The 23,190-nt window shown below is 43.6% G+C and overlaps 1 protein-coding gene across 6 annotated transcripts in view; it reads right to left on the bottom strand.

Moving 5' to 3' along the window:
* Positions 1–1,423: 1,423 nt before the first annotated feature.
* dock10 (dedicator of cytokinesis 10) overlaps positions 1,424–23,190 on the bottom strand; it is a 180,947-nt gene continuing 159,180 nt past the window's right edge. For all 6 annotated transcript variants that reach the window (XM_082956145.1, XM_082956144.1, XM_082956148.1 and 3 more), the window contains 6 exons: positions 18,056–18,202; positions 15,328–15,538; positions 13,494–13,684; positions 2,792–2,892; positions 2,328–2,466; positions 1,424–1,716 (listed from right to left, as the gene is read on the bottom strand). In XM_082956145.1, coding sequence (XP_082812271.1) covers positions 1,669–1,716; positions 2,328–2,466; positions 2,792–2,892; positions 13,494–13,684; positions 15,328–15,538; positions 18,056–18,202 — 837 coding nt within the window. In that variant the 3' untranslated portion in view covers positions 1,424–1,668. The remainder of the gene's footprint in view (positions 1,717–2,327; positions 2,467–2,791; positions 2,893–13,493; positions 13,685–15,327; positions 15,539–18,055; positions 18,203–23,190) is intronic.

A 23,190-nucleotide genomic window follows, 5' to 3' on the forward strand; every position in this document is an offset into this window, starting at 1 on the left:
AGACCCCAACAAGAATTATTCACCTCTTCCACACTCACTTTACGGAATTCAAAATTACAATGCGTGTCTTTCATAATTTAGTCAGTTATGCATGGATGTGTAGATTCAGAATTTGTTTTTGGTATGTCATGCCTAAGTTTGCTAATCATGCCAATGAAAAAATTATTAAAGTAGTGGCAATATCAGTATTTTTTTTGTGATAAATGAGCCATCTTATTCAATGAATGATGGAGCTGAGTTTGCCTTTTTGCCCAAAATGTCATTTAAGGTGCTCTAAAGCTTTTTAATATCATTCTTTATATAATTTCTCTTTGCTTCATATCAGTTTATTATTTTTGTGCAGCCAGACTTATTGCATTAAGTTGGTCTTATACCTGTGCATTAACACTGTAATTACTCTAGTAACATTGTATTGACACATTGTTACATAGTAACTTCAGTAATTGCATAGTATTGGAGTTCAACTGTTATTCTCAAAGGGGAATAAGGAACAGTCCCTATATATGCATATATGTAGCCCCTATGTATGTTTGTACCGGTATGTAAAGAAACATATTTCTAGAGAGAAATGGGCACTTACCCTGTGGTTTATGGACGTTAACAAATTTTATTTAAATGTTATACATAAAACTTTAGTTTGTTCATTCTTTTTTTTATTTAGCCAAACAAAAAATCATATATTTTTTAAATATTAATTCTTATTTACAATTTAAAACAGTACAGTAAATAATAACAACATTATCAATAATACAAATGTTATAAAACATAAAATTTCCATTTGAAAATTTGTAAGCTGGGAATTCCATAATGTTAGGATACAAAGTAGCTATGCGGAGTTGTTCTACATTCAAACAGGAACTAGAGGTGTGTTTAATCAAATAAGAATTAGGCTACATGTCAATCTGTTCAGCAGGACACAACGATGTGGAACATTCTGATAGAAATAAATGATGTGGAACAAACATGTCTCTCGGCCTTATAGAAGAAGTAATCATGTAGGCTGTATTCATGCTATTTCTATCTGCAACATTCAACAATGTTTGACTACTGAATGTGACCCAAATTTCCTTTATAGAATTCCTTGAATTGTCATTTTACAATACCATTTGGAAGTGACAACCACACAGGTGGCATACATTTGCGGCATAAAGATAACCAACAGAATATGGACAAATTATGATCGACATGGTTGTGGCCAGAATTACAACCAAACGTTTGCTCTGTTGAACGCACTTCGAGCTCATTATTAAGGTCACCATTGTCTAAAGGGACGGGGCTGGGGAGAGAAGGCGTGTGTTGTCTGTGTGTGTATGTGTACAGAGTAAGGAGATGAGACGGTCGGCAGGGAAGTGAAAACATGGATAAAAACAAAACAAAGTAACGGTACAGCAGCCTGGTCTACTGGACATCATCATCATCATCACCAGGACTGCAGACTACCGGGACGCCATACAACCACAACTCCAGACTACCGCAACCAAAGTCTACAGACTTCTGGACTTCCCCATCCAATTCCCTTTTTTCCAGGTCCCATAAAGTCAGTTCCAGTCCCCTGCTCCTTCCTGTATAATTCCTGGCAGGAGGAAGAACGACGTCTGTCATCAGGAGCCATTTTGGGGAAACGTGTCCTCCTGGGCATTGGCAGATTCCAGCATGCCTGCTGGCTGCTCAGAAGGCGCTGTGTCGTTCTGTTCCTGGTGGTCTTGTGTGAGGGATCTTGGCATGGAGGAGAGACATAGATAGTAATTTCATGTTTCAAATCACACAAAAAGAATCACACAAAAAGTGTGTGTGTGGGGGGAGGGGGAATTGTGTGACGTACCAGTCTTAGAAATGATAGTGAGGCAGATGTTAGAAAGAGAGGCGCAGAAACTGAATGAGAGGATGTGTATATGCAGCTGAGATCCAATGAAAGAGAACAAATGAACAAAGAGAACAACACAAAGAGATGAGACCAAGAGACAAAACTCTGGTTAGTCCAGAAAAATATAATGCGTAAAAATAAATAATGAAACAATGATATCAGAGCAAGTAATGACGGATTCAAAAGAGTGTACCACACGAAAGTGAACAAAAACATTGATAAGATGAGTATGAAGGTTAGTACTGTAAGTAGCTAGGCTTGATACATGCAGCCCAATGGCCGCATGTATCAAGTTTCTCACAATACGAGTTCTGATATAGGGTCTTTTTTTTATTTTTTATTAACATCACAATGAATAAGATGACAAAGGGGGGTTAGCACTCCTGTTTTGAGACATTTGATGCATACAGCCTGTTCTCTAAAGAAACAGCAGTTTCTATGTTTTCTGGGCGGCTCCACAGACCTGCTCGTTCATGACAGTGGAGAGCTCGGTGAGCATGTCCCTGTAGTGGGCCCTCATCTCCTCCTGGTACTCCAGCTGGTCCTCCTTGATCAGCCGCTCGTTGACGTCCAGCGCCTGGCCGCACGCCTCCGCAAACTGCCTGCAGGGCCAGACAGAGATTGTTAGGGCACTGTAAGGGCCAAGAGTTTTCCCTGTCCTGACCATGTGACCTGATCTGGAAAAACTCTGGGTTCTAGTTATCTTGACCCCAACCCTTTTGCTTAAGATGTATCAAATGCATCATCGATCTATGTGTGGCGCAGTTGGTAAGAGCGTGGCTCTAGCAACACCAAGGTCGTAGATCCAATTCCCACAGGGGTCACATACACATACTAAAAATGTACTTTTTGGATAAAAGCATCTGCTAAGTGGTGCATAAAGGTATTTTCTTTGATCCAGGTCATGAAAAGTGTTGTGAAGAATACCTGAAAATCTCCTTGAGCAGTTTCACTTGGTTGTCAGGGTATTTCTTGGCATTTTTCTCTTCCAGGAAAGCTCGGGCATAGGCCATGGGCCCTGCATTCACCTGTAAGGTAAGTTCATGGTTATTCACCTGCATCATTTTCAACAGACAGCACAGTATGAAGAAATTAGTACTGAGGGTAATGCTAATAATGCAAGAGGCTAATACTAGTGATGGAAGAGGCTAATGCTAAAGATGCAAGACGCTAATGATAATAGTGATGCTTGAGGCTAATGCTAATTCTGTGGTTGCCATGGTGCCATGAGGTCACTTTGGCAGAGAGCTCCTGTACATTTTGTATATAATTAAAACATTTCCCTGCAAATCTTTTGTTTTAAGAATGAACAATTAATATACCCATTTTTTTTTTTTACATTTATTTAACTAGGCAAGTCAGTTCTTATTTACAATGACGGCCTTCCGAGGAACAGTGGGTTAACTGCCTTGTTCAGGGGCAGAACGACAGACAGTGTAAAAAACAAATTTGTGGGGCGAGGGGGGGTGTCAATGTGAATCATTTGATTCATTGTTCAGCAGTCTTATGGCTTGGGGTTAGAAGCTGTTAAGGAGCCTTTTGGTCCTAGAGTTGGTTGTCCGGTACCGCTTGCCGTGTGGGAGCAGAGAAAAAAAACAGTCTGTGACTTTGGTGACTGGAGACTTTGACAATTTTTGGGGCTTTCCTCTGACACCGCCTAGTATATAGGTCCTGGATGGCAGGAAGCTTGGCCCCAGTGACTGGGCAGTACGCACTATCCTCTGTAGTGTCTCATGGTCAGATGCCGAGTAATTACCATACTAGACGGTGATGCAACCGGTCAGGATGCTCTCAATGGTGCAGATGTAAAACTTTTTGAGGATTACATTTACATTTTAGTCATTTAGCAGACGCTCTTATCCATAGCGACTTACAGTAAGTAGTGAATACATTTCATATTTTTTTTTCCGTACTGGTCCCCCGTGGGTATCGAACCCACAACCCTGGCGTTGCAAACACCATGCTCTACCAACTGAGCCACACGAGAGCGAGGATCTGGGGACCCATGCCAAATCTTTTCAGTCTCCTGAGGGGGAAAAGGTGTCGTCGTGCCCTCTTCACGACTGTCTCGGTGTGTTTGGACCATGATAGTTCGTTGGTGATGTGGATACCAAGGAACTTGAAACTCTTGATCCGCTCCACTACAGCCCCGACAATGTTAATGGGGCATGTTTGGACCGCCTTTTCCTGTAGTCCATGATCAGCTTCTTTGTCTTGCTCACATTGAGGGAGAGGTTGTTGTCCTGGCACCACACTGCCAGGTCTCTGACCGCCTCCCTATAAGCTGTCTCATCGTTGTCGGTGATCAGGCCTACCACTGTTGTGTTGTCAGCAAACCTAATGATGGTGTTGGAGTCGTGTTTGGCGATGCAATCGTTGGTGAACAGGGAGTACAGGAGGGGACTAAGTACACACCCCTGAGGGGCCCCAGTGTTGAGGATCAGCGTAACAGATGTGTTGTTGCCTACGCTTACCACCTGGGGCCGGCCCGTCAGGAAGTCCAGGATCCAGTTGCAGAGGGAGGTGTTTAGTCCCAGGGTCCTTAGCTTAGTGATGAGCTTTGTGGGCACTATGGTGTTGAACACTCAGCTGTAGTCAACGAACAGCATTCTCACATAGGTGTTCCTTTTGTCCAGGTGGGAACGGGCAGTGTGGAGTGCGATTAAGATTGTGTCATCTGTGGATCTGTTTGGGTGGTATGCGAATTGAACTGGGTCTAGGGTATCCGGGAGGATGCTGTTGATGTGCGCTATGACCAGCCTTTCAAAGCACTTCACGGCTGCCGACATGAGTGCTACGGGGCGATAATCATTTAGGCAGGTTACCGTCGCTTCCTTGGGCACAGGGTCTGCTTGAAACATGTAGGTATTACAGACTCGGTCAGGGAGAGGTTGAAAATGTCAGTGAAGACACTTGTCAGTTGGTCCGCAAATGCTTTGAGTACACATCCTGGTAATCTGTCTGGCCCTGTGGCTTTGTGAATGTTGACCTGTTTAAAGGTCTTGCTAACATCGTCTACCGAGAGCATTATCACACAGTCGTCGAGAACATGCTTCAGTGTTGCTTGCCTCGAAGGCATTTACAGTTGAAGTCAGAAGTTTACATGCACTTAGGTTGGAGTCACTAAAACTCGTTTTTCAACCACTCCACAAACTTCTTGTTAACAAACTATAGTTTTGGCAAGTTGGTTAGGACTACTTTGTGCATGACACAAGTCATTTTTCCAACAATTGTTTACAGACAGATTATTTTACTTATAATTCACAATTCCAGTAGGTCAGAAGTTTATATACACTAAGTTGACTGTGCCTTTAAACTGCTTGGAAAATTCCAGAAAATGACGTCATGGCTTAGAAACTTTAGATAGGCTAATTGACATCATTTGAGTCAATTTGAAGGTGTACCTGTGGATGTATTTCAAGGCCTACCTTCACACTCAGTGCCTCGTTGCTTGACATCATGGGAAAATCAAAAGAAAGCCAAGACCTCAAAAACAAAATTGTAGACCTCCACAAGTATGGTTCATCTTTGGGAGCAATTTCCAAACACCTGAAGGTACCACGTTCATCTGTACAAACAATAGTACGCAAGTATAAACACAACGGGACCACGCAGCCATCATACCGCTCAGGAAGGAGACGCGTTCTGTCTCCTAGAGATGAACGCACTTTGTTGCAAAAAGTGCAAATCAATCCCAGAACAACAGCAAAGGACTTGTGAAGGTGCTGGAGGAAACAGGTACAAAAGTATCTATATCCACAGTAAAACAAGTCCTATATCGACATAACCTGAAAGGCCGCTCAGCAAGGAATAAGCCACCTCTCCAAAACCGCCATTAAAAAAGCCAGACTACGCTTCGCAACTGCACATGGGGACAAAGATCGTACTTTTTGGAGAAATGTTCTCTGGTCTGATGAAACAAAAATAGAACTGTTTGGCCATAATGACCATCGTTATGTTTGGAGGAAAAAGGGGGAGACTTGCAAGCCGAAGAACACCATCCCAACCGTGAAGCACGAGGGTGGCAGCATCATGTTGTTGGGGTGCTTTGCTGCAGGAGGGACTGGTGCACTTCACAAAATAGATGCATCATGAGGGAGGAAATTGTTATTTATTTATTTATTTATTTTATTTAATTTCACCTTTATTTAACCAGGTAGGCAAGTTGAGAACAAGTTCTCATTTACAATTGCGACCTGGCCAAGATAAAGCAAAGCAGTTCGACAACATACAAAAACACAGAGTTACACATGGAGTAAAACAACATACAATCAATGATGCAGTAGAAGAAAAAAAAAAAAAAGACTATATACAATGTGAGCAAATGATGTGAGATAAGGGAGGTAAAGGCAAAAAAAATGCCATGGTGGCAAAGTAAATAAAGTATAGCAAGAAAAACACTGGAATGGTAGATTTGTAGTTTGAAGAAAGTTCAAAGATAAAATATAAATAATATGGTGCAAAGGAGCAAAATAAATAAAATAAATAAATACAGTAGGGGAAGAGGTAGTAGTTTGGGCTAAATTATAGATGGGCTATGTACAGGTGCAGTGATCTGTGAGCTGCTCTGACAGCTGGTGCTTAAAGCTAGTGAGGGAGATAAGTGTTTCCAGTTTCAGAGATTTTTGTAGTTCGTTCCAGTCATTGGCAGCAGAGAACTGGAAGGAGAGACGACCAAAGGAGGAGTTGGCTTTAGGGGTGACCAGAGAGATATACCTGCTGGAGCGCGTGCTACAGGTGGGTGCTGCTATGGTGACCAGTGAGCGGAGATAAGGGGGGACTTTACCTAGCAGGGTCTTGTAGATGACCTGGAGCCAATGTGTTTGGCGACGATTATGAAGCGAAGGCCAGCCAACGAGAGCGTACAGGTCGCAGTGGTGGGTAGTATATGGGGCTTTGGTGACAAAACGGATGGCACTGTGATAGACTGCATCCAGCTTGTTGAGTAGGGTATTGGAAGCTATTTTGTAAATGACATCGCCGAAGTCGAGGATTGGTAGGATGGTCAGTTTTACGAGGGTATGTTTGGCAGCATGAGTGAAGGATGCTTTGTTGCGAAATAGGAAGCCAATTCGAGATTTCACTTTGGATTGGAGATGATTGATGTGAGTCTGGAAGGAGAGTTTACAGTCTAACCAGAGACCTAGGTATTTGTAGTTGTCCACATATTCTAAGTTAGAACCGTCCAGAGAAGTGATGCTGGACAGGCGGGCAGGTGCAGGCAGCGATCGGTTGAAGAGCATGCATTTAGTTTTACTTGTGTTTAGGAGCAGTTGGAGACCACGGAAGGAGAGTTGAATGGCATTGAAGCTCATCTGGAGGGTTGTTAACACAGTGTCCAAAGAAGGGCCAGAAGTGTACAGAATGGTGTCGTCTGCGTAGAGGTGGATCAGAGATTCACCAGCAGCAAGAGCGACATCATTTATGTATACAGAGAAAAGAGTTGGCCCAAGAATTGAACCCTGTGGTACCCCCATAGAGACTGCCAGAGGTCCAGACAGTAGGCCCTCCGATTTGACACACTGAACTCTGTCAGAGAAGTAGTTGGTGAACCAGGCGATGCAATCGTTTGAGAAACCAAGGCTACTGAGTCTGCCGATGAGGATGTGGTGATTAACAGAGTCAAAAGCTTTGGCCAGGTCAATGAATACGGCAGCACAGTATTGTTTCTTATCGATGGCGGTTACGATGTCGTTTAGGACCTTGAGCGTGGCTGAGGTGCACCCATGACCAGCTCTGAAACCAGATTGCATAGCGGAGAGGGTGCGGTGGGATTCGAAATGGTCGGTAATCTGTTTGTTGACTTGGCTTTCGAAGACCTTAGAAAGGCAGGGTAGGATGGATATAGGTCTGTAGCAATTAGGGTCAAGAGTGTCACCTCCTTTGAAGAGGGGGATGACAGCAGCTGCTTTCCAATCTATGGGAATCTCAGACGACACGAAAGAGAGGTTGAACAGGCTAGTAATAGGGGTTGCAATAATTTCGGCAGATAATTTTAGAAAGAAAGGGTCCAGATTGTCAAGCCCAGCTGATTTGTAGGGGTCCAGATTTTGCAGCTCTTTCAGAACATCAGCTGAATGGATTTGGGAGAAGGAGAAATGGGGGAGGCTTGGGCGAGTAGCTGTGGGGGGTGCAGTGCTGTTGAATGCAGTAGGGGTAGTTAGGTGGAAAGCATGGCCAGCCGTAGAAAAATGCTTATTGAAATTCTCAATTATAGTGGGCTTATCGGTGGTGACAGAGTTTCCTATCCTCAGTGCAGTGGGCAGTTGGGAGGAGGTGTTCTTATTCTCCATGGACTTTACAATGTCCCAGAACTTTTTAGAGTTGGAGTTGCACGAAGCGAATTTCTGTTTGAAAAAGCTAGCCTTGGCGTTTCTAACTACCTGTGTGTATTGGTTTCTAACTTCCCTAAAAAGTTGCATATCGCGGGGGCAGTTCGATGCTAATGCAGAACGCCACAGGATATTTTTGTGTTGGTTAAGGGCAGTCAGGTCTGGGGAGAACCAAGGGCTATATCTGTTCCTGGTTCTAAATTTCTTGAAAGGGGCATGCTTATTTAAGATGGAGAGGAAGGCATTTAAAAAAAATAACCAGGCATCCTCTACTGACGGGATGAGGTCAATATCCTTCCAGGATACCAGGGCCAGGTCGATTAGAAAGGCTTGCTCGTTGAAATGTTTCAGGGAGCGTTTGACAGTGATGAGTGGAGGTCGTTTGACCGCTTACCCATTACCGGTGCAGGCAATGAGGCAGTGATCGCTGAGATCTTGGTTGAAAACAGCAGAGGTGTATTTAGAGGGCACGTTGGTTAGGATGATATCTATGAGGGTGCCAGTGTTTGCGGCTTTGGGGTTGTACCTGGTGGGTTCATTAATAATTTGTGTGAGATTGAGGGCATCAAGCTTGGATTGTAGGATGGCTGGGGTGTTAAGCATGTCCCAGTTTAGGTCACCTAGTAGCACGAGCTCTGAAGATAGATGGGGGGCAATCAGTTCACATATGGTGTCCAGAGCACAACTAGGGGCCGAGGGGGGTCTATAGCAGGCGGCAACGGTGAGAGACTTGTTTTTGGAGAGGTGGTTTTTTAAAAGTAGAAGGTCAAATTGTTTGGGTACAGACCTGGATAGCAGGACAGAACTCTGCAGGCTATCTCTGCAGTAGATTGCAACACCGCCCCCTTTGGTCGTTCTGTCTTGTCTGAAAACGTTGTAGTTAGGGATGAAGATTTCAGAGTTTTTGGTGGACTTCCTAAGCCAAGATTCAGACACAGCTAGGACATCCGGGTTGGCGGAGTGTGCTAAAGCAGTGAATAAAACAAACTTAGGGAGGAGGCTTCTAATGTTAACATGCATGAAACCAAGGTTATTACGGTTACAGAAGTCATCAAAAGAGAGCGCCTGGGGAGTAGGAGTGGAGCCAGGCACTGCAGGGCCTGGATTCACCTCTACATCCCCAGAGGAGCAGAGAAGAATAAGTATGAGGGTACGGCTAAAAGCTATAAGAATTGGTCGTCTGTGACGTCCAGAATAGAGAGAAAAAGGAGCAGGTTTCTGGGGGCGATAAAATAGCTTCAAGGTATAATGTACAGACAAAGGTATGGTGGGATGTGAGTACAGAGGAGGTAAACCTAGGCATTTAGTGATTGTGAGAGAGATATTGTCTCTAGAAACATCATTGAAACCAGAAGATGTCATAGCATGTGTGGGTGGAGGAACTGTGAGGTTGGATAAGGTATAATGAGCAGGGCTAGAGGCTCCACAGTGAAATAAGCCAATAAACACTAACCAGAACAGCAATGGAGAAGGCATATTGACATTAAGGAGAGGCATGCTTAGCCGAGTGATCAAAGGGTCCAGTGAGATTCAGACAGCTAGCCGGGCCATAGGTAGCAAGCTGGTGGAAGATGGGAGGGAGGTCTGTTTTTAGCCAGCTCGTGCGTTTCCGTCTGTGGGTTAGTGGGGTTCCGTGTGGAAGGGGGGACCTGTCCAAGTTGGCAAAATAGTTAGTTATAGTGGCCCAAGAAAAGTGTCCGATAGGCCTATTCAGATCGCAGCCGAAAAGACAGCTAACGATTAGCGGGCCGCAGATGGGCGATCAGGTTACGTCGCGACGGAGGGGCCAGTTGGATAACTCCCTCGGGCAGATAACGTCGGTGGTCCAGTTGTGAAGACCCGATGGGGCTCCGGATCGGCAGTAAAACGGGTCAGGATAGGTGAGTTGTAGCCCAGGAGACACTTCCGCTGGCTAGCTCAGGAATAGCCCAGGAGTGGCTGACGGAACTCTTCAGATGGCTAGCTGGCTAGCTCCGTAATAATGTTTGTTAATTCCGTGACCGACGTTGCCAATAGTCACTCAGGTAGCAGCTAGTTAGCTGCAAGATCCAGGTGTAAATGTCCAGAGCCTGCGGTAGAAATCGGGGAAAGGAGAGAGAATAGGTCCGGTATGCTCTGGTCTGAGTCGCGCTGTACAAAAACTGGCGATAGCTTTTCGAGCTAATGGATAGCTGAGGACAGCTAACCGTGGCAAGCTGAACTTCAACGTTAGCCAGTGAAAATGGCTAACCTCTTGCTAGCTTCTGTTGTGGAATTCAGATGAGGTAAATAATACTTTCTTTTTTTAAATTGGTGAGGCGGGTTGCAGGAGAGTGCTTTGAGGTTGAGTTTTTAGAATTAAAAAAGAATATATATATATAAAAAGATAAGTGAAGAAAAAAAATATGTAAATATATATATACACGGGACACGACAAGAGGAGGGTAGAGGACGTCTGAACTGCTACGCCATCTTGGAAAGATGATGTGGATATATTGAAGCAACATCTCAAGACATCACTCAGGAAGTTAAAGCTTGGTTGCAAATGGGTCTTCCAAATGGACAATGACCCCAAGCATACTTCCAAAGTTGTGGAAAAATGGCTTAAGGACAACAAAGCCAAGGCATTGGAGTGGCCATCACAAAGCCCTGACCTCAATTCTATAGCAAATTTGAGGGCAGAACTGAAAGAGCGTGTGCGAGCAAGGAGGCCTACAAACCTGACTAAGTTACACCAGCTCTGTCAGGAGGAATGGGCCAAAAATTCACTCAACTTATTGTGGGAAGCTTGTGGAAGGCTACCTGAAACGTTTGACCCAAGTTAAACAATTTAAAGGCAATGCTACCAAATACTAATTGAGTGTATGTAAACTTCTGACCCAGTGGGAATGTGATGAAAGAAATAAAAGCTGAAATAAAATCATTCTCTCTATTATTATTATTATTCTATTGCGGCTGGTTTTCCCTTTGTAGTCTGTAATAGTTTTCCAGCCCTGCCACATCCGATGAGCGTCAGAGCCGGTATAGTAGGATTCAATCTTAATTCTGTATTGATGCTTTGCTTGTTTGATGGTTCGTCTGAGGGCATAGCGGGATTTCTTATAAGAACCCGGATTAGTGTCGGCCCCCCCGCTCCTTGAAAGTGGCAGCTCAAGCCTTTAGCTCGATGCGGATGTTGCCTGTAATCCATGGCTTCTGGTTGGGAGATGTACGTGCGGTCACTGTGGGGACGACGTCGTCGATGCACTTATTGATAAAGCCGGACTGGGCCCCACGGTGCAGCGTCTTTTCTGTGTTACTTCAAAGAGCTTTGAGATTCTTTATGTAATGAATAGTGCTATAAAAGTTGAATAAATTATTAATATTATTAGAGGCTAATGCTAAAGATGCAAGAGGATAATTCTAAATTAGCTAGAGGCTAATGCTAGTGATAGAGGGCTACACAGAGGAAGCATGCGATGATAGACAGTAAGTAGCTTGTGCTGCTTCACCATGACAGATAATCCAATATCTCTCTCTGTTACTGCAACAGCGTATTAAGATTAGCCTGCTTCATGCTGTCACTCTGAGCTGAGCTGTTTTCACACATTTCACTGTATTTACAGGGGATTAGGGCTGGGAAAAGCCTGAGAAGAGGCAGGATTATGGAGAGCATGGGTCTCAGCACAGACTGTTTGGTAATAATATACCACGTGTGGATAAGTGCAAGCGTGTGTGCGTTCATGTTAGTGTGTGACCAGTGCCTTGGCGCAGTTTCATGAGCAGTGCTTAATTTGAGATGGATCCTGATGGAACTTTTGGGTGTTGGGTCGGGGGGTCAGGTTTATGGTTTGCTCAACATTGTAGCCTGGAGACCAACGCATTGTTCTTGCTGTGGTGAGAGAGAGAAGCATACCTGCAGCCTATCTATCACAGGACTAGAATAAGATTCACTTTTTATTATCGCTCTGCTTCGCTCTGCTCTGATAGACATGAGCCTGCAACTATTATCTCTCCAGCGTTGCACTTCATCATCATCATCATCATCCTTATAGAACCATAGCTGCGGAAAGGGTACTGCAGCACCCCTGACAAATTTCAATACATTTGCCAAAGTTATGTAATTACTGCTGTCTGTTCAGAAATAAATGAGATAATTCAGAATACTACACCAGGAGTAGGCCTATAATCTAGCCACAGCCACATTTTTATTGCCTAGCTGTGGATTGTGTGTAGCCCAATTACAATGCATAGCCTACAGTCCAGAATGTGCATCAAATCTGCCAGTGAACAGGGATTTCCCAATATTTAAAATACAATTGTGGGAAAACATAGGTTGGAAAGCAAATGGCTCTTGTTGAAAAGAGAAGCCTCTAATCTGTCTGTAGAGGCTACCAAAATATTCTATCAACTTCCAAACAGGTATATTGAGCGAACAACATTGTTTTACAAAGTAGGCCTAAAAAAATGGAGAGATATGCTTTAGGTTCGAGCGCATCGGCCATGTCCGGATGCGTGAGCTGCGCATTATTGAGCGAGTCAGTGAAACTGGAAAGCCTTTTTTAGAACTATAGTTTATTTTTCATATTGTACAATATGTGTGTATCCACACACCTACTGTAGGCCTAGGGTGTTGATGGATTCAAGACAAGGTATTTTCTATTGATCTTATATTCTCAGTTTGTCAGGGTCAAAGTAGCCTGCCATTTTAATCATATGTACGGTATTAAACAATATTATGCTAAAGTCTCCAGTCATTATAAAATGCTTTTATAAAAGGCAACATTTTCCCCATGTGTGCAACTTCTGCAAGCACCTCTACTCTACTGCTCTATGCCACTATGCAAATGCATGATATGCATGCAATGCTTTATTATAAAGGTTTTTTTTTTTCATGCGTTCTTGTACCTCAGAGCCCCCCAGGACACCCCACTCTCACACACACTTTTTTGCTTGGCACCTCCCGATTTACAAATGAAGCATACATTTGCATTTAGGAAAACAGCTAACTTCCTACACATTTTCCCATAGCAATTTCATAGCTGCCATTTTTTTTGGTTTGGCGGGGGTGGGGTGGATCATACGCCAGGATGTGTGAATGTGTGTGTATCAGCTCAGCTATGTCTGAACTCACTTATGTGTGTATGCATGTTGTTGTGTGTGAGTGTGAGTGTGAGTGTGTCTGTCTGTCAGTTGTGTCTGATTGTCAGCTCAACCCACTTGAGTGGTGGAGTGTGTGCTTGCACGTGTGTTCGTCTGTACAGTATGTGCATGTCTTCTCAACTCAACCCTTCTGTGTGTCTCTCTCCATCTTTCTCCTCCTCCCCCCCTACCCTTACCTTGACGCTGACGCTGCCCTGCAGTTTGAGCTGCAGCCGGATCATGTCCACCTCTGCCATGGCACACAGCTGGTTGAGCTCGGACACCTTGCAGGACATCTCGTCGATGGCCACCTCGATGGGGTTCATCTCCGTGCTCTGCTGCTCCACCACCTGGATACGCTTTTTCAGGTAGGGGAAGGTGGAATTCGCTGGGTGGGGGGACAGAAATGGGGAGTAGAGACAGGGTATGAGGAACCAATTGGTTAAACCTTGTGGTCCTGGGTGGCTCAGGCATGAGTAGGGAGCCAGGACTGGGTTTGATGCCCGCTGGGGCTACCCATATGAAAAAATGTATGCATACACTACCGTAATAACTCGCTCTGGATAAAAGTGTCTGCTAGATGGGATATATTTTATTGTATTAAACCAGAACTGTTGGGTTTGTTTGGGAATTGTTGTCCGATCTTTCTTTCATTTTGAAGGGGAAACCATTGAACCTACACCATAACTTTACTGGTCAGAATAGGTCACCAATTACAGCACTGGTCAGTATACTAGTGATTCAGACAGTTACGGCTCAGTATTTACTGGTTATTCAGACACTTCCTAGTTAGTATATTATACTACCATACAAGCTAATGGCTCAGTGGCAATTTCAGCCACACCCGTTTCTGACAGGTGTATAAAATCAAGCGCACAGCCATGCAATCTCCAGAGACAAACATTGGCAGTAGAATGGCCCGTACTGAAGAGCTCAGTGACTTTCAATGTGGTACCATCATAGGATGCCACCTTTCCAACAAGTCAGTTCGTAAAATTTCTGCCCTACTAGAGCTGCCTCGGTCAACAGTAAGTGCGGTTATTATGAAGTGGAAACGTCTAGGAGCAACAATGGCTCAGCCACGAAGTGGTAGGTCACACATGCTCACAGAACGGGACCCCCGAGTGCTGAAGCGCGTATCGCGTAAAAATCGTCTGTCCTCGGTTGCAACACTCACTACCGAGTTCCAAACTGCCTCTGGAAGCAACAACAGCACATATATAACTGTTCGTCGGGAGCTTCATGAAATGGCTTTCCATGGCTGAGCAGCCGCACACAAGCCTAAGATCCTCATGCGCAGTGCCAAGCGTCGGATGGAGTGGTGTTAAGATCGCCGTCTTCGGACTCTGGAGCAGTGGAAACGCGTTCTCTGTAGTGATACATCACGCTTCACCATGTGGCAGTCGGACAGACAAATCTGGGTTTGGCGGATGCCAGGGGAACGCCACCTGCCCCAATGCATAGTGCAACTGAAAAGTTTGGTGGAGGAGGAATAATGGTCTGGGGTTGTTTTTCATGGTTCGGCCTATGATTTTCTAGATGATTCTGTGCTACCAACTTTGTGGCAACAGTTTGGGGAAGGCCCTTTCCTGTTTCAGCATGACAATGCCACCGTGCACAAAGTGAGGTCCATATAGAAATAGTTTGTTGAGATCTGTGTGGAAGAACTTGACTGGCCTGCAGAGAGTCCTGACCTCAACCCCATCGAACACCTTTGGGATTAATTGTAATGCTGAATGCGAGCCAGGCCTAATCGCCCAATATCAGTGCCCAACCTCACTAATGCTCTTGGGGCTGAATGGAAGCCCCCGCAGCAATGTTCCAACATCTAGTGGAAAGCCTTTCCAGAAGAGTGGAGGCTGTTATCGCAGCAAAGGGGGGACCAACTCCATATTAATGCCCATGATTTTGGAATGAGATGTCCGACGAACACGTGTCCACATACCTTTGGCCATGTAGTGTATGTGACAGTAAATGTTGACTGTTCTTTAGATCCAAATATTAGCAAAATATATATTTTTAATAACTTACTGGTTAGTATGGTGCGTCTTTTGCACTGCTCCTCCACGTCGCCATGTTTCTTCCCAGACAGAGTGAAAGGCGTCTCGAACACAAAGCGATTGATGTTGTGATGTCGCTCGAAGTCCGTCTTCTTCTCCTGCTGCTCCTTGTCGTCAAAGTAGGGCACTACGTAGGTCACCTGGATGTAGGCGTACTTGGGGTCCAGGTCTTTAGGATTTACCTGGTGGATTATATCAAACAGCACAATCAGTTCACAGTCTGGGTTGTATTCATTAGTTCACTACGTAGAAAACCATGGCAAAACATTTTTACAATGGAAAATGTTTCGCAAACAAAAACGAGAGTTACTTATTGGACAAATTCAGCTAGTCTCTCCACATTTTGGTCTGTTTTCCACCATTTGGTGTCTAACAACCCTGCTCTCTTAAAAAAAAATCTGTCTAACGAATTGTGTTGGTCTCTTTAGTCTTGTTGAGTCAGTCTCATAGTCAATCTTGCAGTCAGCTGTATTCTTGCTCTACCTTGAAGCCTGGCATGCAAGGCTACTGCCTACTGGCTGTAATCGCTGCCAAAGGTGCTTCAACAAAGTACTGAGTAAAGGGTCTGAATACTTATGTAAATGTGATATTTCAATTATTTGTTAGAAATTCTCTAAACCCGTTTTTGCTTTGTCATTATGGGGTATTGTCTATAGATTGATGAGGGGGTAAAAACGATTTAATCAATTTTAGAATAAGGCTGTAATGTAAGAATGTAAAATTTCAAGAGGTCTGAATACTTTCCGAATGCACTGATTGATATATGGTGAACGATGGAGTGTAAATTTAGATTTTATTAGGATCCCCATTAGCCGACGCCAATAGAGACAGCTAGTCTTACTGGGGTCCGACACATAACGAAAAAGACATTACAGACAAAATACTTTACAATTTAAATACATTAACATGTAGTGTGTGTGTGTACAGTATGCATCTATCAGTCACACATACACGTCAGTACATACAGATGTCGTATCTTAATTTGATCATCCTGTTGTTGCAGGATTTTTCATGCATCCCTGAAAATGCAAATTTGTAGTGTATTTGAGGTTTAAAAGGCTTCTGAAGAACATTTCAGACTTGATTTGCCCTAACGAAAAATATATCAATATGTTGCTTTATTCGTTTTTTGAAAACAGGTTCTGGAGACTGTGAAAAGACCGCTGGTGGCATGTCTGGTGGGGTGTGTGTGCCAGGGCTGTGTGTAAGTTGACTATGCAAACAATTCATGTTTCTTATAAAAAGTATAAGTGATGCAGTCAGTCTCTCCTCAACTGTTAGCCATGAGAGACTGGCTGCATAGTATTTATATCAGCCCTCTGATTACAATAAAGAGCAAGACGTGTCGCTCAGTTCTGGGCCATCTGCAGCTTAACTAGGTCTTTCCTTGCAGGTCTTGACCATATAATAATATATAATTGTAAGTGTTTTTATTTCACTCGGTCCCTGCACCCCCTCAACAGTCTTTACTCTGGACATTTATTTATTAAATCACTGCTACAGTTACGACGTATATAGTGCTATTTCTATACCATTTTCATTTTTTTTTTTCACTTGTCCTGCATGTTGGAGCTCAAAGCCTAAGATTTTTACTGTACCCTGCAATCACACCTGCAACCCCTGTACATGTGACCTTTAAAAACACTTAAAAACACTGGACAATAATCAAGATAAGATTAAACTAAAGCCTGCAGGACTTGCTTTGTGGAGCGCGGTGTCAAAAAAGCAAAACATCTCTTCACCACGGATAGAACTCTTCCCATCTTTACAACCATTGAATCTACAGTATATGTTTTGACCATGATCATTTACAATCTAAGGTAACACCAAGTCATTTAGTCTCCTCAACTTTGTACCAAATACAATGCTATTCGTTTTAGAGATGTTCAGGACCCGTTTATTACTGGACACCTTTTTTAAAACTAACTGCAAATCTTTGTTCAGGGTTGCAGTGACTTTACTAGCCGTGGTTGCTGATGTGTATAGGTCTGGAAAAATGTCGATTTTTGAGTGTAATGCTCCTTTAATTGCGCATCTAGCGAGTGAGGAATGTGCAGTCTAATGTGCCGGTCTAGCGATGCTACCGATGCTCATTTCATAGAAAAGTTAGCGAATAACAAATAAAAGATACAAATGATATACTTCTGCCAGGTAAACCTACCTTAACATTTCATTTCAACGGTTATCACATCAACTGCCTACACAAGGAGAGATAGACAAACGTGCGCACCACACAGACAGACTGGGGCAATATTGCTGGAAATGAATTAGCAGATATTGTGTTAGGTTTGGCTTTTTAAGCCAATAGTGGCTAACCAGGGGTGGAATAATGTCAAGTTGCGGTGATTACATAGCAGCTGGGAGATTGCGGTGTTTGACACTTGTGAGATTTGTTTATGGCAGTTTGCGATGGAACTCGTGAAAATTGCATATACTTTCAGAATTGTTTGGCGAGCAATGGACCTGTTGGAGACCCATGGTCTAAATGAATCACTACTTCACTGGCTGCTTTTCTATGGAGAAAGATGGCTGCCCAAATGTAGTAGTACATGAATTCATTTACAACATTTTGACAGCAATCTTTCTATGAAAGTCACAGAGACAAGGACTAAAGAGGCCCGATACACTTTGAATAATACTGAATATGAAACATATAAATGTGACAGTGTTTGGAAGCTGGGGGGAGGTAGTAGACTGACCTTGTTGGAGTCCTGGATCATCTTGACGTTGTCGGCCCCAAACTTGTCCGAGTAGAGTTTGAGGAGCCTCTGGGAGATCTCGGACAATCCTGTCAGCTTAGGCTCCTTATAGATGAACTCTTTACTCTCCTCCTCCTCAAAGAAACCCTGTTACAGAAACACCATGTTACCCAACCACCTGTGTGTGTGTGTGTGTGTGTGTGTGTGTGTGTGTGTGTCTGTGTGTGTGTGTCTGTGTTTCTGACTAAGTCACTCTGAATAAGAACTTCTGTTATATGACCAAACTGTAAAATGCAATGCCTGCTTCAATACTTTGAAGAGTATGTATATTTGCGTGTATTGTTTACAACTGTGGCCCATTGATTTCTGTTTCCATCCCTTAGCTGAATATGAATAATCCTTAGCTGGAAAATCTAGGCTCACATCATCCCCTAGTGGTTTACTGCGCTTCCCTATCAGTCTAGTCATGTGTTTCTTAGTGTTATGTCAGCTTGTTAGAACACAATCATAATCATAAAAGGCACTGGCAAAATTGTAATGTTATGTTCTGGATGAAACAGAGGCCATTCAGATGTCAGAGGTCATTCTCAATGCACCGTTGGGTCAAAGGGCAATGAGGATTATTTTCGGACAGTGTGCTCTTTCCTTAAGAATCAATTCCTTGGCTCTGTCTCAATTAGTCTTTCTTTGATTCCTTGCATCCTATGTCCTCGTCTCTTTCTCAACCGTATCGGAGGAAAAGGTCCAAGGTAGGGTTGAATGGTGGGAACCCGGTTACTGAGATTTACCGCCCAAAACCACTCCCTTTTGCTGGGATAAATAACAGCGAAAAAACGGTAAATTACAATAAATGATTTATATCAACAGCATGACGTGAAATGGAGCAGTCTTCCCCTCTCTCTCATCAATTCCATTCAAATTGCATCCAAAATAGATAATCCTGTTCAAGATTTATATACAGCTCTGGAAAAAACTGCGACCTGTCACAAGCGTCGAAAGGATTAGACCAAGGCGCAGCCTGTATAGTGCTCATCTTTGGATTTTAATGAATGCACTTCAACAACAAAATAATAAACGCTCAACAGTTCCGTCAGGTAAAACCACTAAACGGAAAATAAACACCCACAAAACCCAAAGAAAAACAGGCTGCCTAAGTATGGCTTCCAATCAGAGACAACGAAAGACACCTGCCTCTGATTGGTAACCATACTCGGCCACACATGGAAAATGAAACATAGAAACAGAAAACTAGAACATATTCCCCTAGAAAGAAACCAACCCCAAAACACACAAAACAACCCCCCTGCCATGCCCTGACCATTCTACTATGGCAAAATGACCCTTCTCACTGGTCAGGACGTGACACGACCACTGCAAAATGATCCGTTTCTATGGTTTTGCTATTTATAGGTATGTGTTTGGGGAGAATTAACATTTTTGTTTTATTCTAGAAACTACTGACAACATCTCTCCCAAATTCCAAATAAAAATATTGTCATTTAGAGCATTTATTTGCAGAAAATGACAACTGGTCAAAATAACAGGAATGGCATAAAGTCACTCAACATCAATGTGAAAGACTGGTGGAGAGCATGCCAAGACGCATGAAAGCTGTGATTGAAAATCAGGGTTATTCCACCAAATATTGATTTCTGAACTCTTCCTAAGTTAAAACATTAGTATTGTGTTTAAAAATGAATATGAACTTATTTTCTTTGCATTATTCAAAGGTCTGACAACACAATTTTTTTTGTTATTCTGACCAGTTGTCATTTTCTGCAAATAAATGCTCTAAATGACAATATTTTTATTTGGAATTTGGGAGAAATGTTGTCAGTAGTTTATAGAATAAAACAAACATTTTCATTTTACCCAAACACTTTCCTATAAATAGTAAAACCAGAGAAACTGATCATTTTGCAGTGGTCTCTTACTTTTTTCTAGAGCTGTATATGTCCTAGCCTACCTCTTTCAGGTAATGAATGATGGGTTATGCATAATAAGCTTCTAACTAGCCTCTGTCTCTTGAGCAATGTGCATGCACCAGTGCTCCGCTGGCCTCTCTCCTTAACAAACGCTCCTTAGCTCTTGGAGTCCCATGCAGGAAAAGCTAGACCAAAAAAAGCTTGCTGGACATGTTTGTTTTTTTTTGGGGGGGGGGGGGGGGGGGGTTATTTGTTATACCAATAGACACTTCGAAGAGGGACACAATCTCTTTTTTTCTGAATGTTAAATACAGCAGCCAATAGAACTCATGGGTAGGTTGAAAGAAGAGCCAGCGTGCAATTATTCAGACCCATAACCATTCAATCTTATTATAGCATGTCATTAGAATGATTGAAAGCGAGGAAGGAATGAGGAAACTACAATAGAAATTGGAGGGAGGCTAATAACATTAGGGGAAATATTATGAAAGGTATATATGAGTCAGCCTACTAATTATACAAATAGGCCCTGTTATATTTCAACATTAAAACCAAATTCGCTAACCTATGCTTGCAACTTTGTAGGCCGCATGTGCGGCACCAGAATCACATGTTCTCTCAGCTTTATCATGGTTTGAACTAGGTGTAATTCCAGTCCAATAATACAATACAGTACAGTAATACAGTTCACTCTCAAAAATATTTGTCTAGTGGAGCTAGTTTCATTTATTTACCCAAGAGAGCATATAGCTAGCTACATCTATGGGATGTTTTTGTTGTTGTGTGTAACGTGCAGTAGCCTATATATCATATATGTATTGGATAACAGCACAATCATTTGGGATTTTTTGGGCTTGGGCTCATAAAATGTCTTTAATGTATGAGCCACACATTAAAGACATTTTATGAGCCCTAGCCCCAAAAAGCCCAAATGATTGTGCCGTTATCCAGCATCAGGCTTGAATTTTCGATCAAAGCTCTAATAAAAAACAGATATAGGCGATTTATATGCTTTATATGCATTTTTTTTTTTTAAATGTCCCCTCATTCGCAGAGTACGACCCTGCCTCACACAGGAAGCGGCGCAGGTCCTAATCCAGGCACTTGTCATCTCCCGTCTGGATTACTGCAACTCCCTGTTGGCGGGGCTCCCTGCCTGTGCCATTAAACCCCTACAACTCATCCAGAACGCCGCAGCCCGTCTGGTGTTCAACCTTCCCAAGTTCTCTCACGTCACCCCGCTCCTCCGCACACTCCACTGGCTTCCAGTTGAAGCTCGCATCTGCTACAAGACCATGGTGCTTGCCTACGGAGCTGTGAAGGGGAACGGCACCTCCGTACCTTCAGGCTCTGATCAGGCCCTACACCCAAACAAGGGCACTGCGTTCATCCACCTCTGGCCTGCTGGCCCCCCTACCTCTGCGGAAGCACAGTTCCCGCTCAGCCCAGTCAAAACTGTTCGCTGCTCTGGCACCCCAATGGTGGAACAAGCTCCCTCACGACGCCAGGACAGCGGAGTCAATCACCACCTTCCGGAGACACCTGAAACCCCACCTCTTTAAGGAATATATAGATGTACTATTGTAAAGTGGTTGTTCCACTGGATATCATAAGGTGAATGCACCAATTTGTAAGTCGCTCTGGATAAGAGCGTCTGCTAAACGACTTAAATGTAAATTCTCCCCAATTTTGTGATATCGAATTGGTAGTTAGTCTTGTACCATCGCTGAAACTCCCTTACGGACTCGGGAGAGGCGACCGTCGAGAGCCATGCGTCCTCCGAAACACGACCCTACCTCTTGACACAATGCCAGCTTAACCAGGAAGCCAGCCGCCCCAATGTGTCGGAGGAAACACCTGGCAACCGTGTCAGCGGACATCCCGGCCGTTCAAACCCTCCCCTAACCTGGCCGACGCTGGGCCAATTGTGCACCCAGCATGGGTCTCCCGGTCGCGGCCGGCTGCGACAGAGCCTGGATACAAACCAGGATCTCTAGTGGCACAGCGAGCACTGCCATGCAGTTCCTTAGACCTCTGCAACACTCAGGAGGCCCTGCTTTATATGCTTTTGTTCCATTTACTCTCGGGATACAACATTTGTAAAATACCGGGAATATATTCAAACCCTAGTCCAAGGTCCCTCCACTCGAACCCTCGGTTTGGAGAAGGAGGCTGCGAGAGGGGATGCGAGGACTCGAGGAGAGATGAGTTGAGAAAGAGCCCTCCATTCCAACATTCATTACCAGGGCCGTATTCATAAAGTGTCTCAGAGTAGAAGTGCTGATCTAGGATCAGGTCGCCCCTCTAATTTATTATGACTTAAAATGCTAAACAGATCCTAAAAGCAGCAGTCCCACTCTGAGATGCTTTGTGAATTCAGGCCCTGGTCTGGCCTGCCTGCATGTATGCTGCTATGTCATCTTGACACCAACTGTTCTAAGATATGTTCACAGGAGCTAGAGATTAGAGATTGGGATCATTGAAGGGAAAAAGATTACTGGAGATTATAGGATGTGGGTATCGGGGTAGGTATCAGGGTTGGGATAAATTCTATTTAAGCTCCTTCAACTCAGGAAGTAAACTGACATTCCAATTCCCTTATTCATTTCCTCATTTCTTTTCAACGAGGGACATTTTTATTCCGCTTTATTCTGAATTGATATAGAATCAACCCCAAACCCCGGTAGGTATACATATCATATAGAAGCACATATCAATATGTATACAGCATATATCTTAGAAGACAGGTTAGAGAAGTTACAACCGGTGAAGGGAGAAGAGAGGGAAGAGAGAACGTAGGAAACAAAAAGAGAGACAAAAACTTACCGCAATCTTGATACAGAAAAACCAAAAGGAAGAAAAAGAGCAGATGGAGGAATTAAAGAGACAAGTTGTGATCCACCCCTCTCTCCATTCACCAAAGGTTAAATGTCTAAAGGATTCAGGCTCTTCTAAGATGAGTCCAACCAGCTTACTGAATGTAGGAGTTAATCGACTAAAGACAGATACTCGGTGAGAATACCTACGGGACTGGGTTTGTACCAGAGGGCTATAGCTATAGCATGTATGCTGCAGATGTGGAGGCTATCAAGCTAGTCGAAGCTAGTTGAAGCTAGTTTAGCATTGCGGCGTGACATCATTCCTCCTCCCGAGACCTGAAGGATTGAATCCCGGAGCAGGGATGGTACACGCTAGCCTGAGTGCCAGTCT

Source organism: Salmo salar, chromosome 09 (genome assembly GCF_965601325.2).
Source record: "Salmo salar chromosome 09, fSalSal1, whole genome shotgun sequence".
Lineage (NCBI taxonomy): Eukaryota > Metazoa > Chordata > Actinopteri > Salmoniformes > Salmonidae > Salmo > Salmo salar.